Consider the following 27,519-nt stretch of genomic DNA (forward strand, 5'->3'; position numbering starts at 1 on the left):
GCCCTGTACAACTGCAGCAAGACATCCTTGTTCCTGTACTCAAACCCTCTCGCTACGAAGGCCAACATACCATTTGCCTTCTTAACCGCCTGCTGCACCTGCATGCTTACTTTCAGCGACTGGTGCACAAGGACACCCAGGTCTTGTTGCACTTCCCCTTCTCCCAATCTATTGCCATTCAGATAATAATCTGCCTTCCTGTTTTTGACACCAAAGTGGATAACCTCGCATTTATCCACGTTATATTGCATCTGCCATGCTTCTGCCCAATCACCCAACCTGTCCAAATCATACTGGAGTTTCTCAGTATCCTCCTCACAGCACACACGCCCACCCAGCTTTGTGTCGTCTGCAAACTTGGAGATATTACATCTAGTTCCCTCATCCAGATCATTAATATATATTGTGAATAGCTGCGGTACCCCACTAGTCACTGCCTGCCACTCGGAAAAAGAGCTGTTTATTCCAACTCTTTGCTTTCCGTCTGCCAACCAGTTCTCTATCCAAGTCAATGCTGTAATGATCAATAACATGTCATTCTATAGTGGACACTAGGTGGAGCCGTAGAGCTGTATATAGCTGTATGTATAAGACTACACTACCCAGCTGTATGTATATTAAGACTACATTACCCATGAGGCACTAGGCTACCCACAAGGCAGCAGTCAAGATGGAAGCCACTACAGATACTGTACCTAGTCCACATGTGCTCAATAAAGTAACTAGCAAAAGCTAGCTGTGTTCATAATAAGAATGTCTATTTATTAATGAACATAAGATGGTACCAGGATGGTGAAGATCTGCTGAAAATTGTGAAAAGTGACATGGAGAATTTGAAGCCACCAGAGCGTTTGAATCTCGAGGGAAATGTCGACTACAATTGGCGGATTTTTAAACAACAATTCGAACTCTACATTGCAGCCATCGGATTCGGTACGAAGCCAGATGCAAGGAAGATAGCATTGCTGCTTACGGTTGCAGGCCCACAGGCGATAGAGGTATTTAATACATTTGTATTTAATCCAGAGGAGAACAGAGAAAAATTAGAAGATGTGCTAAAAAAATTTGATGCACATTGCTCTCCCAAAAAGAATGAGACCTATGAAAGATACATCTTCTGTTCAAGGACACAGCAACAAAATGAGACTTTTGATAGCTTTATAACTGATCTGAAACTGAAAGCACAGACATGTAATTTCTCTGAGCTGAAATCATCCATGATTCGTGACCAGATTGTGTTTGGTATTCATAATAAAAAAGTCAGGGAACGTCTGTTGAGAGAAACCGAACTAAATTTGGAAAATGCGGTGAAAATATGCCAAGCCAGCGAGCTAGCTCGAAAGCACGCGAAGACTTTCAGTGATATCAATAATGATGCGATTGTAATGAGTGATAATGCTGCTGCCGGTGCTGTGTCCAACAAGGCGAAGAAACATGGGCAGAACAGAAATGAAAAGCAATCGGAGGATGACATTTTTAATTGTAAACACTGTGGTTACAAACACCAGTTAAGACAATGCCCAGCGTTTGGAAAAATGTGCACAAAGTGTAATGGAAAGAATCACTTTGCCAAACAATGCTTTTCAAAAGTAAAAACAACGAAAGGGCAACAAGTTAATGTGATTGAGGACACTGATTTAAGTGAGACATTTTTTGTAGGAATGGTGTCATGTGACGATATCAAAAAAGATACAGAAAATGTGCAGCCCTCAGAAATGGACAATGCTGAACATAAAGTCAATGCAGTAAAAGTGGACAAATGGATGATCCCACTGCAGATAAATGGAGCATTAGTTACATTGAAACTGGACACTGGGGCAAAAGCAAACTTAATCAGTATGAGTGACATTAACAATATGAAAGAAAAGCCCAAAATACAGAAAAAGTCAGTACTACTGAAGAACTATAATGGACAGAAAATAGATAGCTTAGGTGTATGCAGACTTAAAGTGACAGTCAAAGACAAAGTGCATCATCTCATGTTTTCTGTTGTGGCTGAAAGACTTGATTCGATACTAGGTGACAAAGCTTGTGAAGACTTAGAACTGGTCAAGAGAGTCTACTGTATAAACTGTGCCATAAGCAGACCAGATGACTCAGGTGATGAAGCAGAGAGCCCATCAAGGATGAAAAGGCCAAAGGGTATCCATGTCTTCAAAAAGCCTAGTTTCTCCAAGAAGAAAGAAAAAGACTTTAAGGTCAAAGAGAAGCCAAAGGAAGAAAAGCACAAAGAGGAAAAACACAAGGAGAAAAAGTCCAAAGATATAACTGCAGCAGATGTTGTTAAGCAGTGGAAAGAGAAAAAGAAAAAGAAGAAGCCTGCACCAGAGCAGGAAGCAGTTCCGGTGGATACTCTTTCTTCCCTCAGGCCAATCTTTGGTGTTCCATTAGCCGAGGCTGCTGAGAGGACTATGCTGTATGATGGGATCCAGCTGCCAGCAGTTTTTCGAGAGTGCATTGACTACATTGAGAGTTATGGCATGAAGAGTGAAGGAAACACTGAAACCCTCTCCAAGCAAAGATCGCAAGGAGACCTCGATCTATACAAGAGCAGATCGATGACAATGCCGCAACTGCATCTTGTCATTCACCACCAGAACAATCTCATGAAGACACATCAGACTTACCCGTGTTGAGAAGATCCACACATGAAGTAAAAAAGCCTGATAGACTTAATCTTTGAGTACAATGTAAAGCTTTGAAAATGTGTGACTGTTTTGAAAATGTTTGTTTATAGAGCACTAACAAAAGTGTTACTGATATTATCTTTATTGTTTTCTTGAAAGTTGATTGATATTGATTTTGTTGAAACCTCTAAGAAAGGGGGATGTAGTGATCAATAACATGTCATTCTATAGTGGACACTAGGTGGAGCCGTAGAGCTGTGTAGAGCTGTATATAGCTATATGTATAAGACTACACTACCCAGCTGTATGTACATTACCCATGAGGCACTAGGCTACCCACAAGGCAGCAGTCAAGATGGAAGCCCCTACAGATACTGTACCTAGTCCACATGTGCTCAATAAAGTAACTAGCAAAAGCTAGCTGTGTTCATAATAAGAATGTCTATTTATTAATGAACATAAGAAATGCCTTGCCCCCAATCCCATGTGCCTTAATTTTACACGCTAATCTCTTATGCGGGACCTTATCGAAAGCCTTTTGAAAATCCAAATACACCACATCCACTGGTTCTCCCGTATCTATTTTACCAGTTACATCCTCAAAAAATTCCAGTAGATTAGTCAAGCATGATTTACCTTTTGTAAATCCATGTTGACTTTGTCCGATCCGGTCACTTTTTTCCAAGTGTTCTGCTATTACATCCTTTATAATGGACTCTAGCATTTTCCCCACTACCGATGTCAGGCTTACCGGTCTGTAATTCCCCGTTTTCTCTCTACCACCCTTTTTGAACAGTGGGGTAACATTAGCTACCCGCCAATCCATGGGTACTGTTCCAGAGTCTATCGAATTTTGGAAGATGACCCGCAATGCATCTACTATTTCTAGGGCCACTTCCTTAAGTACCCTAGGATGTAGATTATCAGGCCCTAGGGATTTATCAGCCCTCAATCCCATCAATTTCCCTAACACCATTTCCCTACACATACTGATTTCTATCAGTTCCTCCCTGTCATTAGACCCTATGTTCCCCGACATCTTTGGGAGGCTATTTGTGTCCTCCTTTGTGAAGACAGAACCAAAGTATGTATTTAATTGGTCTGCCATTTCTTTGTTCCCCATTATAAATTCCCCTGATTCTGACTGCAAGGGACCTACGCTTGACTTCACCAATCTTTTTCTCTTCACATATCTATAAAAGCTTTTACAGTCAGTTTTTATGTTCCCTGCAAGCTTACTCTCATACTCTATTTTCCCCCCTTTTAATTAATCCCTTTGTCCTCCTTTGTTGAATCCTAAACTGCTCCCAATCCTCAGGTTTACTGCTTTTTCTGGCCAATTTATATGTCCTCTCCTTGGATCTTATGCTATCCCTAATTTCCCTTGTTAGCCACGGTTGAGTCACCTTTTTTGTTTTATTTTTATGCCAAATTGGGATGAACAAATTTTGTAGTTCATCCATGCGATCTTTGAATGTTTGCCATTGCCCATCCACCATCAACCCTTTGAGTGTCATTCCCCAATCAATCCTACCCAACTCGCACCTCATACCATCGTAGTCTCCTTTATTTAAATTCAGGACCCTAGTCTTTGAGTCAACTATTTCACTCTCCATCTTAATGGAGAATTCTATCATATTATGATCGCTCTGACCCAAGAGGCCTCGCACAACAAGATTGCTAATTAATCCTTTCTCATTTCATAATACCCAGTCTAAGATGGCCTGATCTCTAATTGGTTCCTCGACATATTGGTCCAGGAAACCATCCCGTATACACTCCAGGAATTCCTCCTCCACAGTATTGTTACTAATTTGGTTAGCCCAATCTATATGTAGATTAAAGTCACCCGTGATAACTGCTGTGCCCTTATTGTGCGCTTCTCTAATTTCCCGTTTGATGCCATCCCTGACCTCCGCATTACTGTTTGGAGGTCTATATACCACTCCCACTAACGTTTTCTGCCCCTTGGTATTTTTCAGTTCTACCCATACAGATTCCACATCATCAGAGCTAATATCCTTCCTTTCAATTGTATTAATCCCCTCTTTAACCAGCAATGCTACCCCACCTCCTTTTCCTTTTTGCCTATCTTTCCTGAATATTGAATCTGGAGTTAGCTCACAGATCAGCCATGATCACATTGAATGGCAGAGCAGGCTCACGGGGCTGAATGGCTCACTCCTATTCCTATGTTCCTATGAAGGAGCTGAAGATGGTTGGGCCTAGGACACAGCCCTGAGGAACTCTTGCAGCGATGTCCTGGGGCTGAGATGATTGGTCTCCAACAACCACCACTATCTTCCTTTGTGCTCGGTATGACTTCAGCCAGTGGAGAGTTTTCCCCTGATTCCTATTGACTTCAGTTTTACTAGTGCTCCTTGATGCCACACTCAGTCAAATGCTGCCTTGATGTCAAGGGCAGTCACTCTCACCTCAGCTCTGGAATTCAGCTCTTTTGGCCATGTTTGGAGCAAGGCTGTAATGAGGTCTGGAGCCGAGTGGTCCTGGTGGAACCCAAACTGAGCATTGGTGAGCAGGTTATTGGTGAGTAAGTGCCGCTTGATAGCACTGTCGATGACACCTTCCATCACTTTGCTGATGATTGGGAATAGGCTGATGGGGCGGTAATTGGCCGGATTGGATTTGTCCTGCTTTTTGTGGACAGGACATACCTGGGCAGTTTTCCACTTTGTTGGGTAGATGCCACTAATGTTCCCTCTTTTTTTTAGGTGTGCAGCCTTTTTAAAGTTCCGCGCATGCGCAGTTATTTCACTGAGAAGCTGACAAGCGGCATGCGCTGGAGCTTCAGATAACTGTGCTGCTGTGCAGCCGCACAGCTACTCGGGAACATTGGATGCCACTGTGGTAGCTGTACTTGAACAGCTTGGCTAGTGGCAGAGCTAGTTCTGGTGCACAAGTCTTAAGCACTGCAGCCGGGATGTTGTCGGGGCCCATAACCTTTGCTGTATCCAGTGCACTTAGCCATTTCTTGATATAACGTGCGGTGAATCGAATTGGCTGAAGATTGGTTTGCAGTGTCAGCTCTGGTTCAGTTGCTCAGTCTCCCAACCAGTGACTTGGGCACAAAAACCTAGGCTGACACTCCAGTGCAGTACTGAAGGAGTGCCTCACAGCTGACACGTTAAACCGAGGCTCCATCTGCTCCCTCAGGTGGACGTAAAAGGTCCCATGGAACTATTTCGAAGAAGAGCAGGGGAATTATCCCCGGTGTCCTGGCCAATATTTATCCCTCATTCAACATCACTAAAACATTATCTGATCATTATCGCATTGCTGTTGCTGTGCACAAATTGGCTGCCGTGTTTCCTACATTAGAACAGTGACTACACTTCAAAAAGTACATCATTAGCCGTAAAACGCTTTGGGACGTCCGGTGATCGTGAAATGTGCTGCAGAAATGAAAGTCTTTCTTTCTTTCTGTGATGGTGGGGACCTCAAGAGGAGGATGGGTGAATCAAACATTTTCACGAAAGTTAAAGCACCTTGCCTTTCAAAATGGAAGTCAACCACTTTCTGTTTTAAGTTGTGTTTTGGTTTCCCGGGGTTTCTGAGCATGGCCGCCATCGGCCCCAGAATACACTGCGACAGAGAATCCGCCCCACCGGTGAAATGAGAGGGCGTGCGCATGCGCGGCGGGAAGCGCGGTGACGTCATGAGCCGCTGACGCAGCCGCGCCACCGTAACCCGGGAAACCCGAGCGGACCACCTCACACCGGGCCTCAGGATCCCAGTGAGCGGGGTGACGGTGGGGTCATTTTCACTCATTGTCTCTGGGAGCGTAAAATTCCCCAAAGCCTCAGGTCACAAGGTCATGGGTTAAAGCACCAGAGACTTGAGCCCATAATCTAGACCGACACTCCCACTGAGGGAGTGCTGCACTGTCGGAGGGGCAGTACTGAGGGAGCGCTGCACTGTCGGAGGGGCAGTACTGAGGGAGCAAGCGCTGCACTGTCGGAGGGGCAGTACTGAGGGGGCTCTGCACTGTCGGAAGGCAGTACTGAGGGAGTGCTGCACTGTCGGAGGGGCAGTACTGAGGGGGCTCTGCACTGTCGGAAGGCAGTACTGAGGGAGTGCTGCACTGTCGGAGGGGCAGTACTGAGGGGGCTCTGCACTGTCGGAAGGCAGTACTGAGGGAGTGCTGCACTGTCGGAGGGGCAGTACTGAGGGAGCGCTGCACTGTCAGAGGGGCAGTACTGAGGAGCGCTGCACTGTCAGAGGGGTAGTACTGAGGGAGCGCTGCACTGTTGGAGGGGCAGTACTGAGGGAGCGCTGCATTGTTGGAGGGGCAGTACTGAGGGAGCGCCGCACTGTCGGAGGGGCAGTACTGAGGGAACGCTGCACTGTCAGAAGTGCCGTCTTTCGGATGAAACGTTAAACCAAGGCCTTGTCTGCCCTCTCTGGTGGTCCTAAAGGTTCCCAGAGCCACTATTAAAAGAAGAGCAAGGAAGTTCTCCCTGGCCAAAGTTTATCCCTCAATCAACACGACTAAAACAGATTATTTGGTCTTTATCACATTGCTGTTTGTGGGAGCTTGCTGTGCGCAGATTGGCTGCCGAGTTTCCTACATTACAGCAGTGACTGCACTTCAAAAGTTGTTCATTGGTGGCGTTCTTTCCAGTGTCTTTACGATGTGTCGCTCGTGACATCCCAGGCCACCTGGCTGTCATTGTTAGGTTTTATCAGCTGGTGTGTTGGCAAACTGCTCTAAGGTTAAACACACTGCGTGTATTAATCTTTTAATGAACAGGTTCCTTCACGGTAGAAGTAGTTTACTGGTTTACTCCAGTTATTTTGTTAAACTTGTTATAGGACAGTTTGTGTTGTGACGTGGTTTTGCACAGTTGTAGATTTACAACTTGTGACTGACGTTAGCTGCACTCCCGCAAACATTGTGTTCTGTCCTGTGGTGGTCATCTCGCTCTCATTCCTGCTCTCCACCTGGCTCCTGCTGTCCGCAATTCTCTCCTGTAACTCTTCCACCTATCTGTCCTACTCCTGCTCCTGTTTTTCTATATTTCTGTCCTCCTTTACAATCCCCTCAAAACCCAGCTTGTTGACCACTGCTGGGCACTCTTGCTAATTTCTTCGCACCTGGCACAGTGTTCACTTTTCATGTGTCTCTGGGAAGCACTTTGTTACATTTTCAATGTTAAAGACACTTTAATGTGTGGCACCGATGGAGTTCGACACTGTTTTATCATGAGCTGCAAGAACTGCAGCTTTGCTTTGCTTTGCTGTGATACAGCTGCACATTTCCTGGCCGTTTTACTCCAGCTCGCGATAAACACACTGGCACCTCAGAGCGGGAAGCCTGTGAGTGCAGGCGCAGGTTGCAGCCTCTGAGTGTACCGCGTGCTGCAGTGAATCACCCTGAAATTACACCTGCAATTTGCTGTGCAGCTGCCGGTGAATAGAAGATAGGAGCAGGAGTAGGCCATTCGGCCCCTCGATCCTGTTCCGCCATTTAATGCGATCATGGCTGATCATCCAAACTCAGTACCCTGTCCCTGCCTTCTCCCCATATCCCTTGATCCCTTTGGCCTTAAGAAATATATCTAACTCCTTCTTGAATATATTTACAGGAAATCTCTGTTAACCGGCAAAATTCAGGAGTAGGTTCAGGTAAGTTTTACTTCATATTAGTGGCCGTTCCTGGATCTGTGGCTGTGTAACTGGGGTTCCTGCACTTGTTGCTAAGCAACAGGGACGCTTGGTCTGTGGCCGGAGTTCCTGCACATGTTGCTAAGCAACAGGGAAGCCTGGATTTGTTGCTGTGTACGGGGCTCTCGTACCTTTTAACTATACCTCTCTGTAATCCGGACTTTTTGATAAACCGGCACCACGCCGGTCCCGTCGGTGCCGGATAAAAAAGAGTTTCCTGTATTGAATTGGCCTCCACTGCCTTGTGTGGTAGAGAATTCCACAGGTTCACCACTCTCTGGGTGAAGAAATTCCTCCTCATCTCTGTCCTAAATGGCTTACCCCTTATCCTTAGACTGTGAATGTAGGAGGGAGGTCGATATCTGCAGCACTGGGGGGGACTGAGTCTTAAAAATCTTTGCCTAAACGAATCTAACGACCGCCTTGTATATTGTGACTATTTCACAGAAGGAAGGGTGAGAGAGTCATGGATGAAGACTGTGTAACTGAAGATCGCCCAGGGCAAACTCCACAGACATCAACCTTCGACAAGTCTCCAGGCTTTTCCCGTCAGCACGGGGTTCAGGTCAGAGAGAGACTGTACAAGTGCACCCTTTGCGGGACGGGCTTCTCTCAGTCCTGGTCCCTGACAGTTCATCAACGAATCCACACTGGAGAGAAACCATTCACATGCTGTGAGTGTGCAAAGAGCTTTATTGACTCGTGGTCCCTCACACTGCACCAGCGTGTTCACACTGGCGAGAAGCCTTTCAAATGCCCCCAGTGTGCAAAAGCTTTCCGTAACTCTTCGCACCTTTCAGTGCACCAGCGCGTCCACACAGGAGCCAAACCGTACAGGTGTTCGGACTGCGGGAAAGCCTTTGTTCAGTCTTCACAGCTTTCATGCCACCAGCGGGTTCATACAGGGGAGAAGCCTTTCAAGTGTTCTGAGTGTGGACAGACCTTCACCCAGTCCTCGTCCCTCACAGTTCACCAGCGCATTCACACGGGAGAGAAGCCTTTCAAGTGTTCTGAGTGTGAGAAGGCCTTTATCGAGCCGTCGCACCTTTTCCGTCACCAGCGAGTTCACACAGGGGAAAGGCCTTACAAGTGCAGCGATTGCCAGAAGGCTTTCATTAATTCATCGTCTCTCACGGTGCATCAGTGCATTCACAGAGGGCAGAAACTGTTCGGGTGTCACGACTGTCAAAAGACCTTTATAAAATCCTGGCTTCTTTTGCACCATCAGAGAGTCCATACGCAGACAGTTCCTCCCACGTGACTGAGGTCTGAAAATATCTTTAAGGTGCGGACTTTTTCTGGCACCTAGCTCTACATCAGTCGCGCTCCTCTACCTCGCCCAAGTGAGTGAAGCTGCAGCATATTCAACGATGGAAATGACCCTCACCCAACCCCTCAGCATGTCCTCAAATAATGTATCCAGCAAGGAGTCAGCAGGCAGTGAGTAACAGCAGAAAACCTTGGTTGCTGTCACCCTCCTTGACCCATAGTGTACTGAGGCCCTTTAATGTCTGGGCCCAGGTGACTGGCTGGGCTGTTTAGTCCTGCCTGCACAGGAAGAATCTGCTAACTTATCAATCATTGGGTTTTGTCAGCGTGTTGAGGCAAGGACACGACATTGGAACTGCCCGAACTGTGAAGAGACTTCCGAATAGTTACCACTGAATTAACCCTGAGTGACCTGTAATTGGGGATAGCTTTGCTTGCCTTCTGATTATGAAAAGAAATTAGCAATTTGTTGTAGCGGTCAGATGAGAGAATTCTCAGAGCTGCCTAAATGGCTGAGCTGGTTAGCTGAACCATCAGATCCAGAAGCTCCTTGGTTGGCAATCCACTTTGGGGTTGGCAGTAAACGGGGCTCCCTCGACGGCAGGGTGACCAGTCTGCAAAATCCGTAATATCCCGCTACGCGAGTCAAGCAGGTCAGCACCCCAGGGAGCTGGTGATGATTTGATTCCAGGGAGATGGTGATGATTTGACCCCAGGGAGATGGTGATGATTTGACCCCAGGGAGCTGCTGATCATTTGACCCCAGGGAGATGGTGATGATTTGACCCCAGGGAGCTGCTGATGATTTGACCCTAGGGAGATGGTGATGATTTGACCCCAGGGAGCTGCTGATGATTTGACCCCAGCGAGATGGTGATGATTTGACCCCAGGGAGATGGTGATGATTTGACCCCAGGGAGCTGCTGATGATTTGACCCCAGGGAGCTGCTGATTATTTGACCCTAGGGAGATGGTGATGATTTGACCCCAGGGAGCTGCTGATGATTTGACCCCAGGGAGCTGCTGATTATTTGACCCCAGGAAGTTGCTGATTATTTGACCCCAGGGAGCTGCTGATCATTTGACCCCAGGGAGCTGCTGATTATTTGACCCCAGGAAGTTGCTGATGATTTGACCCCAGGGAGATGGTGATGACTTTTTAAAAATTTGTTCCTGGGATGTGGGCGTCGCTGGCCAGGCCAGCATTTATTGCCCATCCCTAGTTGCCCTTGAGAAGGTGGTGGTGAGCCACCTTCTTGATCCGTGTGGTGAAGGTGCTCCCACAGTGCTGTTAGGGAGGGAGTTCCAGGATTTTGACCCAGCGACGATGAAGGATTGGCGATATATTTCCAAGTCAGGATGGTGTGTGTGACTTGGAGGGGAACTTGGAGGTGGTGGTGTTCCTATGCGCCTGCTGCCCTTGACCTTCCAGGTGGTAGAGGTCGTGGGTTTGGGGGGTGCTGTCGAAGAAGCCTTGGTGAATTGCTGCAGTGCATCTTGTACAGGAAACTCTTGCTTAAACGGCACCTAAATATCCAGAATTCTCTATTAACCGGCAAAATTCTCACTCCGAAAACAACACCTCAATAACCGGCAATGTTGCCGAGTCCGAGTCTCCCACGGTGGCCGAGTTAGTCAGTGGGGGTAGTTCTCCAAACTGCCACTACTCGGCTTCTTTGTGCTGTCGGAAGTCGGAACACCTCAATACCCCGTAACAGGAGTCTGACTCTCCCGCGCTGCCGGTAGTCTCTTCTGATCTGCCATTTTACAGGGGTACTGTGTCTCCCACGCTGCTGGCAGTCATTGCATTGCATTACCCTCAACTGGCAGTACTGTACTTAATCAAGCATCTTCCACCATCCATTTAACACAACATTCTGTAGGTGAGTACCCAATTACTGTACACTGCACATTTCTTGATTTTTTTATTTTTCTTTGTTAAAAATAGCCTCGGTAGATAACCCTCTCCGTCATCCGGAATTTTTGATCAACCGGCAACACGCCGGTCCCGTCGGTGCCGGATACCAAAGAGTTTCCTGTAGATGGTACACACTGCAGCCACGGTACGCCGGTGGTGGAGGGAGTGAATGTTTAAGGTGGTGGATGGGGTGCCAGTCAAGCGGGCTGCTTTGTCCTGGATGGTGTCGAGCTTCTTGAGTGTTGTTGGAGCTGCACTCATCCAGGCAAGTGGAGAGTATTCCATCACACTCCTGACTAGTGCCTTGTAGATGATTCGACCCCAGGGTGCTGGTGATAAACTGCACATGAATACTACTGCTACCTGTAGCCACTAGAGAGAGTGCTTGCTCAGTACAGCAACTCCCAGCATCAACACAAGGACAAGAAAAGGCCAGTCGGCCCATGAAAGTTCATCCCTCTGAACCTCATTATAGCACCAGTCTTGCAGTAAACACCTTAATGTTTTTTATATCTAGGGTTAGAGGCTTAGAAGGTTAAAAGTATGAGGACAGGTTGCATAACTTTGGCTTTTATTCCCTTGAGTTTAGGAGATTGAGAGGTGATCCGATCGAGGTGCTTAAAATGATAAAAGGATTCAGTAGGGTAGATACAATTTCTTCTGGTGGGAGGAGTCCAGAACAAGGGGGCGTAACCTTAAAATTAGAGCAAGGCTGTTCAGGGGTGATGTTAGGAAACACTTCTTCACACAAAGGGTGATGGAAATCTGCAACTCTCTCCCCCAAAAGGCTGTTGATGCTGGGGGACAATAGATGCTTTCAAGGCTGAGATCGATCGATTATTGGGCCGAATCTTGCTGGGAAAATAATGGCATGTTAACAATGCTCGCCGTTATTAATGCGCAAATTGTCCAGCGCATCCAGGGGATTCAGAGCTAGGCTGTGAATTCCGAATCTCCAGAACATGCTGGTCGATTCACGTTGTGGCAGTACCTTTTAACAGCACAATACTTGTTAATGCAATGCCAATTAATCTCTCCAGCCTAGAAAGGGAATGCTTTAAATTGTTCAATCTCAATCCTGCATGTAGTAATTTCTTCTTAGAGATTAAAATTCTTTAACTTTGAAATGTTTTTCTTGCTTTTTGTTTCTGTCTCTTTTTCTCTCTCTCTCTTAATCCAACCTTTCTTTCCCTCTTTTTATTTCTCTTTCTGTACCTAATTTGACTTTAATTCAACCAATTTCCTGCTCCATCGTTCCTCTGTTTCTTTCTCAATCCTTTAAATCGCATTTGGCAAAGGAGATGGACTACTGGTCCTGTCGTTCACCCTCGCCGCCCCGTTATCAGCTCGCACTTCCAGCAAGTTATGGCGCATAACGTTTTCGAGCAGAAGGGCGAGGAAGAAGTCTAATTAACGGTGCTCAGCGCGAGATGCCCCTCTCCAGCAAGATCCAGCCCATTGTTGGGTGAGGCTGTCAAGGTATATGGAGCAAAGGTGGGTAAATGGAGTCGAGGAACAGATCAGCCATGATCTAATAGAGTGGCATAGCAGACTCGACGGGCTGAATGGCCTCCTGTTCCTGGTTCAAACATTTTTCACTCTTTAAGTAAAGGCGTTCATCCCGAAATCGCTCTTTAATTTACTTTTCACTCATTTCCATCCACATCTTCTGGTCTTACTTTGAAGTAATAGTCTGGGTTTATTTAGCTGTGCCATTTATTATTTCATGTGCATCAATGAGGTTTCCCCATCCCTTCTTCTCCAGACTCCACAGCGGAAGCCTCGTGGAATATAATGTGGAGAAATGTGAAGTTATCCACTTTGGTAGGAAAAATAGAAAAGCAGAGTATTTTTTAAATGGTGAGAGATTGGGAAATGTTGGTGTTCAGAGGGACCTGGGTGTCCTTGTACACGAATCACTGAAAGTTAACATGCAGGTACAGCAAGCAATTAGGAAAGCAAATGGTATGTTGGCCTTTATTACAAGAGGATTTGAGTATAAGAGTAAAGACGTCTTACTGCAGTTATATAGGGCCCTGGTGAGACCACACCTGGAGTATTGTGTACAGTTTTGGTCTCCTTACCTAAGGAAGGATATACTTGCCATAGAGGGAGTGCAACAAAGGTTCACCAGACTGGTTCCTGGGATGGGGGGATTGTCCTATGAGGAGAGATTGAGTAGACTAGGCCGATATTCTCTGGAGTTCAGAAGAATGAGAAGTGATCTCATTGAAATATAGAAAATTCTTACAGGGTAGATGCAGGGAGGATGTTTCCCCTGGCTGGGGAGTTTAGAACCAGGGGTCACAGTCTCAGGATAAGGGGTCGGCCATTTAGGGCTGAGATGAGAAATTTCTTCACTCAGAGGGTGGGGAATCTTTGGAATTCTTTACCCCAGAGGGCTGTGGAGGCTCAGTCGTTGAGCATATTCAAGACAGAGATCGATAGATTTTTGGATATTAAGGGAATCAATGGATATGGGGGGATAGTGCAGGAAAGTGGAGTTGATGTAGAAGATCAGCCATGATCTTATTGAATGGCGGAGCAGGCTTGAGGGGCCAAATGGCCGACTCCTGCTTCTATTGTGTACATGGACACCCAAATCCCTTTACTTCTCCACAGTTTTTTAGTCTCTCACCATTTAGAAATATTCTAATTTGTCATTGTTGGATCCAGAGTAGATGACCTCACACTTCCCCACAGGCTTGGGCTGATAAGTGGCAGGTAACATTCGCGCCACAGAAGTGCCAGGCAATAACTATCTCCAACAAACGGGAGTCTAACCACCGCCCCTTGACATTCAACGGAGTTGAGGTAGAAGATCAGCCATGATCTTATTGAATGGCGGAGCAGGCTCGAGGGGCCAAATGGCCGACTCCTGCTCCTATTTCTTATGTGCTCTTGTTCGAAGCCTCACCAATGTATCATGGCCATGCATTGAGCACAGTTTTCCAAGTGTGATCTTTGTAAACCCCTCACGTAATTCTGAAGGAACACGCACATCACCAAAGATACACTCTCATGGGTCCAGAATGAAATGGTTGGTAATCCCTGGGCACGCCTTGTTCTGTCTTATTCCAGAGAGAGAATTCAAGCTGAGCACACACACATAGATATGGGCTGAATCTGGGAATCCAAAACCCAGTCAAAGGTTCACGTCAATCTTCGGGAATTTTTCCAGATTCGAATGTTGCGTAAAAGTTTTGGTGTGGATAACACCATACAGGCTGCTGTCCTCTGGAAGTCAAATATTCTGTTATTCTCCAAGGGATATGGGGATCAGGCGGGAAAGTGGAGTTGAGGTTGATGATCAACCGTGACCTTATTGGATGGCGGAGCAGGCTCGAGGGGCTGTATGGCCGACTCCTGCTCCTAATTCTTATGTTTATATCACTGGGAGTACCTTCACCACACGGACTGCAATGGTTCAAGAAAGCGGCCCACCACCTTCTCAAGGGCAATGCCCAGTTCCCAGGAGCGAATTTTAAAAAAACCTTGTAGCAGGATTTCAATTGTTTTTATTGAGAAACACAGATAAAATGAGCAGGACAACCCCGGATAAATAGAGCAGGATAACTCCGGGTGAGTAGAGCAGGATAACTCCGGGTGAGTAGAGCAGGATAACTCTGGGTGAATCGAGCAGGATCACTCCAGGAATAGAGCAGGATAACACCGGGTGATTAGTGCAGGATAACTCCGGGTGACTAGAGCAGGATAACTCCAGGAATAGAGCAGGATAACTCCGGGAATAGAGCAGGATAACTCTGGGTGAATAGAGCAGGATAACTCCGGGAATAGAGCAGGATAACTCTGGGTGAATAGAGCAGGCTAACGCCGGGTGAATAGAGCAGGATAACTCCGGGTGATTAGAGCAGGATAACTCCGGGTTAATAGAGCAGGATAACTCCGGGTGATTAGTGCAGGATAACTCCGGGTGATTAGTGCAGGATAACTCCTGGTGATTAGAGCAGGATAACTCCGGGTGAATAGAGCAGGATAACTCCAGGAATAGAGCAGGATAACTCCGGGAATAGAGCAGGATAACTCTGGGTGAATAGAGCAGGATAACTCCGGGTGAATAGAGCAGGATAACTCTGGGTGAATAGAGCAGGATAACTCCAGGAATAGAGCAGGATAACTCCGGGAATAGAGCAGGATAACTCTGGGTGAATAGAGCAGGATAACTCCGGGAATAGAGCAGGATAACTCTGGGTGAATAGAGCAGGATAACGCCGGGTGAATAGAGCAGGATAACTCCGGGTGATTAGAGCAGGATAACTCCGGGTTAATAGAGCAGGATAACTCCGGGTGATTAGTGCAGGATAACTCCGGGTGATTAGTGCAGGATAACTCCTGGTGATTAGAGCAGGATAACTCCGGGTGAATAGAGCAGGATAACTCCAGGAGTAGACCAGGATAACTCTGGGTGAATAGAGCAGGATAACTCCGGGTGAATTGAGCAGGATAACTCTGGGTGAATAGAGCAGGATAACTCCGGGTGAATAGAGCAGGATAACTCCGGGTGAATTGAGCAGGATAACTCAGGGTGAATAGAGCAGGATAACTCCGGGAATAGAGCAGGATAACTCCGGGAATAGAGCAGGATAACTCTGGGTGAATAGAGCAGGATAACTCCGGGTGAATAGAGCAGGATAACTCTGGGTGAGTAGAGCAGGATAACTCCAGGTGAATGCAGCAGGATAACTCCGGGTGAATAGAGCAGGATAACTCCGGGAATAAAGCAGGATAACTCCGGGTGAGTAGAGCAGGATAACTCCAGGTGAATGCAGCAGGATAACTCCGGGTGAATAGAGCAGGAAAACTCCGGGTGAATTGAGCAGGATAACTCCGGGTGAATAGAGCAGGATAACTCCGGGAATAAAGCAGGATAACTCCGGGTGAGTAGAGCAGGATAACTCCGGGTGAATAGAGCAGGATAACTCCGGGTGAATAGAGCAGGATAACTCCGGGTGAATAGAGCAGGATAACTCCGGGTGAATAGAGCAGGATAACTCCAGGTGAATGCAGCAGGATAACTCCGGGTGAATAAAGCAGGAAAACTCCGGGTGAATTGAGCAGGATAACTCCGGGTGAATAGAGCAGGATAACTCCGGGAATAAAGCAGGATAACTCCGGGTGAGTAGAGCAGGATAACTCCGGGTGAATAGAGCAGGATAACTCCGGGTGAATAGAGCAGGATAACTCTGGGTGAATGCAGCAGGATAACTCCAGGTGAATAGAGCAGGATAACTCCGGGCGAATAGAGCAGGATAACTCCGGGAATAAAGCAGGATAACTCCGGGTGAGTAGAGCAGGATAACTCCGGGAATAGAGCAGGATAACTCCAGGTGAATAGAGCAGGATAACTCCGGGTGAGTAGAGCAGGATAACTCCGGGAATAGAGCAGGATAACTCCGGGTGAATGGAGCCGGATAACTCCGGGTGAATGGAGCCGGATAACTCCGGGAATAGAGCAGGATAACTCCAGGTGAATAGAGCAGGATAACTCCGGGTGAATAGAGCAGGATAACTCCAGGTGAATGCAGCAGGATAACTCCGGGTGAATAGAGCAGGATAACTCCGGGTGAATAGAGCAGGATAACTCTGGGAATAAAGCAGGATAACTCCGAGTGAGTAGAGCAGGATAACTCTGGGAATAGAGCAGGATAACTCCGGGTGAATAGAGCAGGATAACTCCGGGTGAGTAGAGCAGGATAACTCCAGGTGAATAGAGCCGAATAACTCCGGGTGAATAGAGCAGGATAACTCTGGGAATAGAGCAGGATAACTCCGGGAATAGAGCAGGATAACTCTAGGTGAATAGAGCAGGATAACTCCGGGAATAGAGCAGGATAACTGCGGGTGAATAGAGCAGGATAACTCCGGGAATAGAGCAGGATAACTCCGGGTGAATAAAGCAGGATAACTCCGGGTGAGTAGAGCAGGATAACTCCGGGTGAATAGAGCAGGATAACTCCGGGAATAAAGCAGGATAACTCCGGGTGAGTAGAGCAGGATAACTCCGGGTGAATAGAGCAGGATAACTCCGGGTGAATAGAGCAGGATAACTCCGGGTGAATAGAGCAGGATAACTCCGGGTGAATAGAGCAGGATAACTCCAGGTGAATGCAGCAGGATAACTCCGGGTGAATAGAGCAGGAAAACTCCGGGTGAATTGAGCAGGATAACTCCGGGTGAATAGAGCAGGATAACTCCGGGAATAAAGCAGGATAACTCCGGGTGAGTAGAGCAGGATAACTCCGGGTGAATAGAGCAGGATAACTCCGGGTGAATAGAGCAGGATAACTCTGGGTGAATGCAGCAGGATAACTCCAGGTGAATAGAGCAGGATAACTCCGGGCGAATAGAGCAGGATAACTCCGGGAATAAAGCAGGATAACTCCGGGTGAGTAGAGCAGGATAACTCCGGGAATAGAGCAGGATAACTCCGGGTGAATAGAGCAGGATAACTCCGGGTGAGTAGAGCAGGATAACTCCGGGAATAGAGCAGGATAACTCCGGGTGAATGGAGCCGGATAACTCCGGGTGAATGGAGCCGGATAACTCCGGGAATAGAGCAGGATAACTCCAGGTGAATAGAGCAGGATAACTCCGGGTGAATAGAGCAGGATAACTCCGGGTGAATGCAGCAGGATAACTCCGGGTGAATAGAGCAGGATAACTCCGGGTGAATAGAGCAGGATAACTCTGGGAATAAAGCAGGATAACTCCGAGTGAGTAGAGCAGGATAACTCTGGGAATAGAGCAGGATAACTCCGGGTGAATAGAGCAGGATAACTCCGGGTGAGTAGAGCAGGATAACTCCGGGTGAATAGAGCCGAATAACTCCGGGTGAATAGAGCAGGATAACTCTGGGAATAGAGCAGGATAACTCCGGGAATAGAGCAGGATAACTCTAGGTGAATAGAGCAGGATAACTCCGGGAATAGAGCAGGATAACTGCGGGTGAATAGAGCAGGATAACTCCGGGAATAGAGCAGGATAACTCCGGGTGAATAAAGCAGGATAACTCCGGGTGAGTAGAGCAGGATAACTCCGGGTGAATTGAGCAGGATAACTGCGGGTGAATAGAGCAGGATAACTCCGGGAATAGAGCAGGATAACTCCGGGTGAATAGAGCAGGATAACTCCGGGTGAATTGAGCAGGATAACTCCGGGTGAATAGAGCAGGATAACTCCGGGTGAATAGAGCAGGATAACTCCGGGAATAGAGCAGGATAACTCTGGGTGAATAGAGCAGGATAACTCCGGGTGAATAGAGCAGGATAACTCCGGGTGAGTAGAGCAGGATAACTCCGGGTGAGTAGAGCAGGATAACTCTGGGAATAGAGCAGGATAACTCTGGGTGAATAGAGCAGGATAACTCCAGGTGAATAGAGCAGGATAACTCCGGGTGAGTAGAGCAGGATAACTCCGGGTGAATAGAGCAGGATAACTCCGGGAATAGAGCAGGATAACTCCGGGTGAATAGAGCAGGATTACTCCGGGAATAGAGCAGGATAACTCCGGGAATAGAGCAGGATAACTCCGGGTGAATAGAGCAGGATAACTGCAGGTGAATGGAGCAGGATAACTCCGGGTGAGTAGAGCAGGATAACTCCGGGTGAGTAGAGCAGGATAACTCCGGGTGAAAAACGGCGTTGTCCTGCTCTCCACCGGCGCTGTATTTATCAATAATCAGAAGGTAGTGAGTAGTTGTCGCCGAGCTTTGGTCTTCGAAGCCTGTAGACTGTCGGAGGATGGGGCGACTGAGAAAGACAAGAAAGAAAGACTTGCATTCCTATAGTGCCTTTCCCGACCACTGGACGTCTCAAAGTGCTTTACAGCCAATGAAGTGCCATTTGAAGTGTAGTCACTGTTGTAATGTGGGAAACGCGGCAGCCAATTTGCGCATAGCAAGCTCCCACAAACAGCAATGTGATAATGACCAGATAATCTGTTTTTGTTATGTTGGTTGAGGGATAAATATTGGCCAGGACACCGGGGATAACTCCCCTGCTCTTCTTCGAAATAGTGCCATGTGATCTTTTACATCCACCTGAGAGAGCAGACAGGGCCTCGGTTTAACGTCTCATCCAAAAGACGGCACCTCCGACAGTGCAACGCTCCCTCAGCACTGCATTGGAGTGTCAATCTAGATTTTTGTGCTCAAGTCCCTGGAGTGGGACTTGAACCCACAACCTTCTGACTCAGGCATGTGTGCTCCTCACTTTTTTTATTTTTTTATAATACTTTATTGAACATTAAGAACATTTACAACATCGTGATCATTACATTGTATGATACAAATCAATTCCACCACCCTGCACAGCCATTCCGCCACCACATTTTAACATCAAAACCTGAAGTTTAATTTGTCTCCTGTAACATATATTAATCGATTGTACTTTAAAAATTGGTTGTAAAATACTGTCCTTAAATTCCTTTCTGAATAAAACATCCACAGAGCCTTATAATGGTCTTTTAGCTTATATTTAAAATACTCTTTTAGATTGATTCTCCTCCCCTTAAAAAACAGAGCATTCCTTCTTTGCACAATCACGAATCTAGCCAAACTGAACATTAAATTAATTGCCGCTCCGCTAGACTCGGGCAGACTCTCCTGCAATCCCCATCTCAAAATTGAGTCCCACGGGATTCCCATTCTCGCTGTTCGGTCCCCACCCAGCAAAAAAGCTTCACACAACTGTCGAACATAGTACTTAAAGTCATTTAACTGCGGACATAACACCAGTAAATGGGACAGAGTCTCATCCTGTGTCCCACACATTGGGCAAGTTGCCGCCTCCACTCGTCCAATCTTGCACAAGACCGTCATGGTAAAAATCCAGTTATGAGCCAATTTGAAATCTAGTTCAATCCACTCTGGGCATTTAAAATTCACCCACACTCCCTTCCAAATCCTGCTGAAGTCCAGCTGTGGGTATATACTCTGCCAAAACTCCTGACCAGCAGGTGTCTTGAATCTCCATTCTCTGAATACCTCATAGAAATCTCGAGTATTACAGTTGTCAAATTGGACTAATTCTCCCCCTTTCTCCAGTACAAAGCTTGGAAAAGCAGGACGCATTTTACTTCCTTTGGAGATTTCCGCATTTATTTCTTCCATCCAATCCTGTGGCATTGCCCTCACAATCTTCTCATACATGATTCCTATTGCTTTTCCTTCTACCTCCTGATCCTCCTCCCACACCATGTCCCTCACTATCACTTCCGGCAACCAACCTGGAATCACCTCGTATAATACATCTTTCACCGATATAATCCCAGCTTTTATAAAAGCTTGATTAAATAAAACCTCTCCTTCGATGTTGACCCACCTGTTCAAAAAGAAAGGCTGTTCTAAAAATTCCTCAGCCCCCTTGGGCATAAACTGCACACTTTTTAAAAATTGAGCCCAAGTCTCTACAACCCCCTTATAAAACCTAGGGAGAAGCTTAATCGATTTCAAAAACATATTATTGTATTCCATATACAATATCCCCTGCCCTCCTATCCCACTTCGTTTTAAAAAATGTTCAAAGCAACTCTTCCAAAAACTTGAATTTGACTTCTGAAGAAATCTCTTCACCCATTTGATTCTAAAGGATTTTTTCTTCAAATCAGTATCTGGGAAGTTGAGTCCTCCCTGATTTCTCCGTCCAATGATGGTATTGTAAGCCACCAAGGCTGGTTTCCCTTCCCATAAAAACCTCACACAAGCCTCTCGGATGGACTTTTCTGCCCACTCAGGAATATCCTCCACCGTCAATAAGTACCATAGCTTAGATAGCAGGAGAGCAGACACCACTGTCGCTCTTCCTTGCACTTTCAACCACCTTCTTTCCCATCTTCCCAAAATCTTTTTAATTTTCATAACCTTCGGTTCCCAATTTAATCGCTCCACTTCTTCCCTGTCTTTCTTGCACCCCATATGCACCCCCAGAACTTCCAAAACCTCCACCACCTTAAAGGGACATTCCCCCAACCATTCCCCCCTACCCCTCCCTGCAACCAGGCATTGGGACTTACTATAATTCACTCTGGCACCTGAAGCTCTACAATATTCCTCCACTACCTCCATAGCTTTCCTCACTGACTCCCATTTCTCAATGTTAAGGTTGTGTCATCTGCATATTGGTGTATCACCGACACCAGCCCGGAACTGGGTACCACAATCCCAACTACACCTTGTTTCTTTTGCATCATGTAACCTAATGGTTCTGCTACCAATGTGTACAGCAGTGGGGACAGGGGACAACCCTGTCTCACTGATCTCTGTATCGGAAAATACTTAGATAAAAAACCATTACATTTAACACAGCTAAATATGTTTGAATAAAAAATCCTTATCCACTGAATGAAATTTTCCTTGAAACCAAATGCTTCCAAAACCTTCAATAAAAACTCACGAGAGACCCTATCAAAGGCTTTCTCTTGATCTATCTTTAATACATACGCCTCCCTCCCACTCTCTTCCATGAGCTCTATCGCATCTCGGATTGAGACCACAGAGTCTGTGATGTCCCGGCCTATGACTCCATAGGACTGAGAGGGCCAAACTATCTCCGGTAACACCTCCTTCAAACGATTTGCCATAACCCTCGCCAAGATCTTATAATCCACATTTAATAGTGTGATGGGCCTCCAATTCTTCAGATCCCGTCTATCCCCTTTATTTTTATATAAGCTAAGCTTATGATACTTCTCCTCATAGATGGGGCCAGGCTTCCCTCAATTTTAATTTCCTTAAAAACTTCTAAGAGCAATGGACTTAAAATCTCGAAAAATTCCTTATAAAATTCTGCACTTAGTCCATCTTTTCCCCCCCTTCATTCCACTTATTACTATTTTTATTTCCGCTAATCCTACTTCTTTATCACACATGCTTCTCTCATCCTCCTTTAAACCCTTTTCAATAAAAGCAGTAACCTTCTCCATCTCCAAATTGGAAATGTCTTCTTTTGTATATAGCTCTTGATAAAAGCTGCTAGCCGCCTCCAAAATCTCCTCACTTTCATGAATGATCTTCTCCCCAACCTTCAACTCCTCAATTAACGATAATCTCCGTCGCAGCTTCTCTTGCTCTAGAAAATATCTAGTGCATCTTTCGCCCTCCAATGCATCTCTAGCCTTTGCACGGAGAATGGCCCCCTTGCATTTTTCAGCTTGCAATAATTCCCACTCTTCCTTTAGCACCCGGAACTTAGTCTCAGCTCCCTTATCCCCTCCGTCAACTGCTTTACAGACATCCGTAAACCTTTTGTTTATATTCTCTTCTCGATGCCGGTTAGCTGCCGCCCTCTTTTTCCCATAACGTACCGAAAAAACTTTTACCTCATATTTGAAATTGTCCCACCAAACTCTTCTTTCTTTCAAGAACAAAAGTTCCTTCCGAGCATTCTTTATTATATTTATAATCCCTTCTTTATAAGCACTTTCCTTCAGGTATTGATTGTTTAAAATCCACACCCCTGAACCGATCTTAACTCTGCTGTTCCTAATTCTAAGAACCAAAGCTGAGTGATCACTAAAAAATACTTTTTTATAATAAATCTCCATCACCTCCGAACTTAACCCTTCCCGCATTAACACAAAATCTATTCGGCTCTGTTTTAAAACATCACCCACCCAACCTGCTCTGGAGAACTCCCTTTTTATGGGGTTCCGGTCCCTCCATAAGTCTCTCAAATTTAAATTTGCCATCATTTTTATAATCATCCCTCTGGAGTTATCCTCTTTAAAGGTCATCTGGGCTGAAATGTCCATCCAAGATAAAAATACATTAAAATCCCCCACTATACAAGGATTTTCCACCTCTGCCACTTCAGTGAATAACCCCCGAAAAAACTCGCGACGCTGGCAATGGTCATTCGGTGCATAGATATTAAAAAGATCGCAATTAAATCCCTCCAATTTTACCCTTAGCCGTAAAAATCTCCCCTCAGTGTCCTTGTCCACCAAGGCAACGTTCTCTTCTATGGACGGACTCACCAAAACAGCCACCCCTCTACGGTTATTGTTTGCACAACTTGCAAACCTTCTGAACTCTTTCTAGAATATCCTCATCCCAAAAGGTTTCTTGCAGACACAACAAGTCCGTGCCTTTAAAACCCTGCAACAACTGCTGCAATTTCTTCTCACCCCTCAGTCCGTTCACATTGATCGAGACCAATGTAATCATGGCTCCAAAGAAGGGAAGTATGCCTAATAATCTCCCCATCATTTAATCTCTGGCTCTTCCCTCCTCTCATGCTCCTTCTCAACTTTTTGGGCAGCTGTTGCTTTTTCCTGCAGCCTCTGGCTCTTTTTCCCCTCCTGTTTGACCCCTCCCTGCTGTTTCAGCCTCTTCCTTGCCTTAAGTTTGGACCCAGGAGCTGCCCTTTCTCCCTCCTTCTGCCCCTCACTAACCTTTCCCTTTCCACATGATGCCACCCCATCCCCGACTTCCATGTCTCTGTCCCCCTCTAATTCCTCACACTCAAGCTCTTCTGCAACCCCCTGTGCCTGCTCCCCGTCAGATACATAATCCTGCTCCCCGTCAGATACTTCATCTCCCATAGAGAGTCTTCCTGCTATCGCAGTTTCTCCCACTGTGCCGCCCCCTTCGACCACGTCTCTACCTCTGACCCTTGCACCTTGTTCCCTCACTCCATGGGACAATGGTGCACCTAAATTGTTCCCTTCTGACGTCTCTATCTCGCCGATCCCATTCTGCTGTCCCTTTAAGGCTCCTGCCTCTTGCACCCTCTCCCCGCCCTGCCCCCTCCCGCTCACCAAAATATCCGACTCCCCGCCTCTCCCCGGAGCACTCACTTCCACCACACACCCCGCTCCTGCCTCCTCTCCCCCCGCAGACACCAGACTCCCCAGGGGGAGCCGAACTGCACTAAGGTTCGAGTCTGCACTCGACCCTTGCTGCCCGCTGCTGTCTTTATTCCCCCCCATAGCACTCGCCGTGTTTTCCGCCATCTCCATCTCGATCTCCGCTCCGCCATCCTCTGCCTCTTCCTGTGCTCCTTTTTCCTTCATTTTACCGGCTGTGTCCTCCGACTGCACCGCACCTCCGGCCATTCCACACTCCTCTCCTGCTCCATCTCCCATCTCCTCATCACTCATTTCGCTCCCTTCTGCCACACACTCACAGCGGGTGGGGCCTTTACAACACACCCCACAGCTCTCCGCCTTGCAGCTCCGTGCGATATGTCCCAACTCACCGCAATTGTAACAATACAAATCAGGACAGTTTCTTACGAGATGGTCATGTCCCAGACAATAGTAACACACCTTTACTTGGTTATCGTGCAGCACACGAAAGTACTGTACTCCTTCCAGTGTCTCGAACTTCATACTGTAAGGCAAAGACCTCACCCCCTCTGGGAACCGCACCTTTACATACCGGGTTCCGTCTGCTACCCGTGTTCCCGGATAGTACCTCCTCTTTATTTCGGAACAGATTTTAATGTCCCACGACTCCAACTTTTTGCTCAGCACTTCGTCCTCGATGTACACAGGCAAGTTCAAAAATGAAACCTCCACCTCCTCTGAATATAGCAGTCACCTCCAAAAATTTCTCCCCAACTTTCAGACTGAGCAGCAGTTTTTCCACCTCCTCACGGCCACTGACCGTCACCTCAAATCCCACATTTGGTTTTGGTCGGCAGGCAAAACAGCTTCCCTCACCACAGTGCTCATGAACCGCCTGGATTATATCCCAGGCTCGAATCTTCTTATCTTCACATTGCACCACCACCGTATTTTCTTTACCAAACCTCCTGAGGTCCCGGCCCAAATCTTTGGGCCTTTTTTTCCCCCTTCCCACCACAGTTTCTTCCCTAATAAAATTCCTCTTGGGAATATTGTCCTCCGAGGGGCCCGGCACTCCGGACCCCTCAGCAGCCATCTGGCTGTTTTTTGTGGGCCAAAAAGGCCCTAAAACCTGAAAACAACACCCCAAAACCCTCCACCAACTTTTTACAAAACTCCCTCCAACACCCAGCTGCAATTAGGGAACCAGCCACACCTGGCTCACTCCTAGCCCCTCCCACCGAGAGAGTGCGACCCTCTGAGCCACAGCTGACACTGAGGGAGCGGAGGAGTTATACAGAGCTCCAGCCTTGGTGAAAATTAATTGGAATCAGAATGGTGCCACGAGTCTGGATTTGAACACAGCGAGGCAGGGGAGATTTAGGAGAAACAAGAGAGGAAATTAGCTGAAAATGGCTAAGTTTATAACTCTCTGCAACTTTCACAGCCAAGAAACATCATCAAAAGTGACATTGTGGTGTGACAGTCATTGTCGAACAATCTCAAGTCTTCATCCGAATTATCCTTTACAGTGACCCATTATTTATTTTGTTTCTACTGCACACAGAAAGGATGAGTTCAAGTGTTTCTTTTTACTACATCTTAAGAATAATCTGCCTCATTGAGTGAAGCCAGCTGCAGGAGAAATAGTGCAGTGTGTCGAAGGCACTTGCTGGATAAGACTGCTATTGTCCGGAGCTGTGCAATGCTGCGCCTGGTTTGTATCCGGGCTCATGGACACTCGCTCAATTCAAAACACTGCGAGTGTGCCCAATGTGCCATATACAGCACCACAGATTAGATGACTTCTCTACCTTTTGGCCTTTATTGAAAAGGGGTATGGCGTATAAAAGTAGGGAAGTTTTGATGCAACTTTACAGGACGCTGGTGAGACCGCACCTGGAGTACTGCGTACAGTTTTGGTCTCCTTATTTAAGGAAGGATATACTTGCATTGGAGGCAGTGCAGAGAAGGTTCAGTAGGTTGATTCCTGGGACAAAGGGTGACATAATAAAACTCACTACGCACTTGATTTGAGTATAAAGCAAGGCTTTAATCAACTTGTTTCAGAACATAGAGGGCTAGTTGTACTTCACTAGTTCCTGTCTTACAAAATGTCCCTGGAAAGCTGGGCCCACGCCCGAGTATTTATACTCCTTGGACGGCGCCACCAGCTGGCCATCCAGTGTTATTTCATGAGTAGTTTCTTGATGAGGATGAGATTTATGACAAAGGGGTTGACCTATGATGAAAGGTTGAACAGGTTGGGCCTATCATTGGAGTTTAGAAGAATGAGAGGTGATCTTATTGAAACATATAAGATTCTGAGGGGGATTGACAGGGTGGATGCTGAGAGGATGTTTCCCTCGTGGGGGTATCTAGAACTCGGGGGCATGGTTTCAGAATAAGGAGTCGCCCATTTAAGACGGAGATGAGGAGGAATTTCTTCTCTCAGAGGGTCGTGAATCTTTGGAATTCTCTTCCCCGGAGAGCTGTGGAGGCTGGGTCATTGAATCTATTCAAGGCGGAGATTGCCAGACATTTGAACTACAGGGGAGTCGAGGGGTATGGGGAGAGAGCGGGAAAGTGGAGTTGAGGCCAAGATTGGATCAGCTATGATCTTATTGAGTGGCGGAGCAGGCTCGAGGGACCAATTGGCCGACTCCTGCTCCTGTTTCTTGTGTTCTTATGTTTTAAAAGCAGTATCTAGAATTGCCGAGGCTTCTTAACAGAATACCAGACATGGAGGATATATTTATATAAAAATCTTGCTCGCTCCTCATGTTTTTGTCCGTTGCGCTTCAGGCATCAAACTTCAGCTGTCAACAGGCCTTAATCTGCAAATTTTGCATCACACTTGAGCTTTATTGGGCGAGATTTGTTCTCGGGATATGGGGCTTGCATTTATTGCCCATCAGGAGTTGCCCTGGGAAGGTGGTGGTGGGCCTTCTCCTTGAACTGGTGAAGTCCTTGTGTTGATTGTGCTCCCACAGTGGTGTTAGGTAGTGAATTCCAGGATTCTGACCCTGCAATGATGAAGGAAGTGATGTATGTCCAATTCACTATGGTAAAGGGGAACTTGGAGTTGATGGCGTTCCAGCAACCTTGCTGCCCTTGTCCTTCTCGATGGTAGAGGTTGTGGGGAGGGAGATTTGTTTATTTAAGTAACTGGTATGCGAGGAGGAAACATTTCTTTCTTTACTTGCAGTGGAT

The 27,519-nt window shown here is 46.6% G+C and overlaps 1 protein-coding gene across 1 annotated transcript in view; it reads left to right on the forward strand.

Moving 5' to 3' along the window:
* Window positions 1-12,608, forward strand: part of LOC147098084 (uncharacterized) — a 52,225-nt gene extending 39,617 nt beyond the window's left edge. The window contains exon 4 of the mRNA XM_085971318.1: window positions 8,929-12,608. Coding sequence (XP_085827444.1) covers window positions 8,929-9,573 — 645 coding nt within the window. The 3' untranslated portion in view covers window positions 9,574-12,608. The remainder of the gene's footprint in view (window positions 1-8,928) is intronic.
* The last annotated feature ends 14,911 nt before the right edge of the window (window positions 12,609-27,519 follow it).

The sequence above is a fragment of the Somniosus microcephalus genome, chromosome 30, assembly GCF_052327205.1.
Source record: "Somniosus microcephalus isolate GS21.2 chromosome 30, FLI_Smic_1.0, whole genome shotgun sequence".
NCBI lineage: Eukaryota > Metazoa > Chordata > Chondrichthyes > Squaliformes > Somniosidae > Somniosus > Somniosus microcephalus.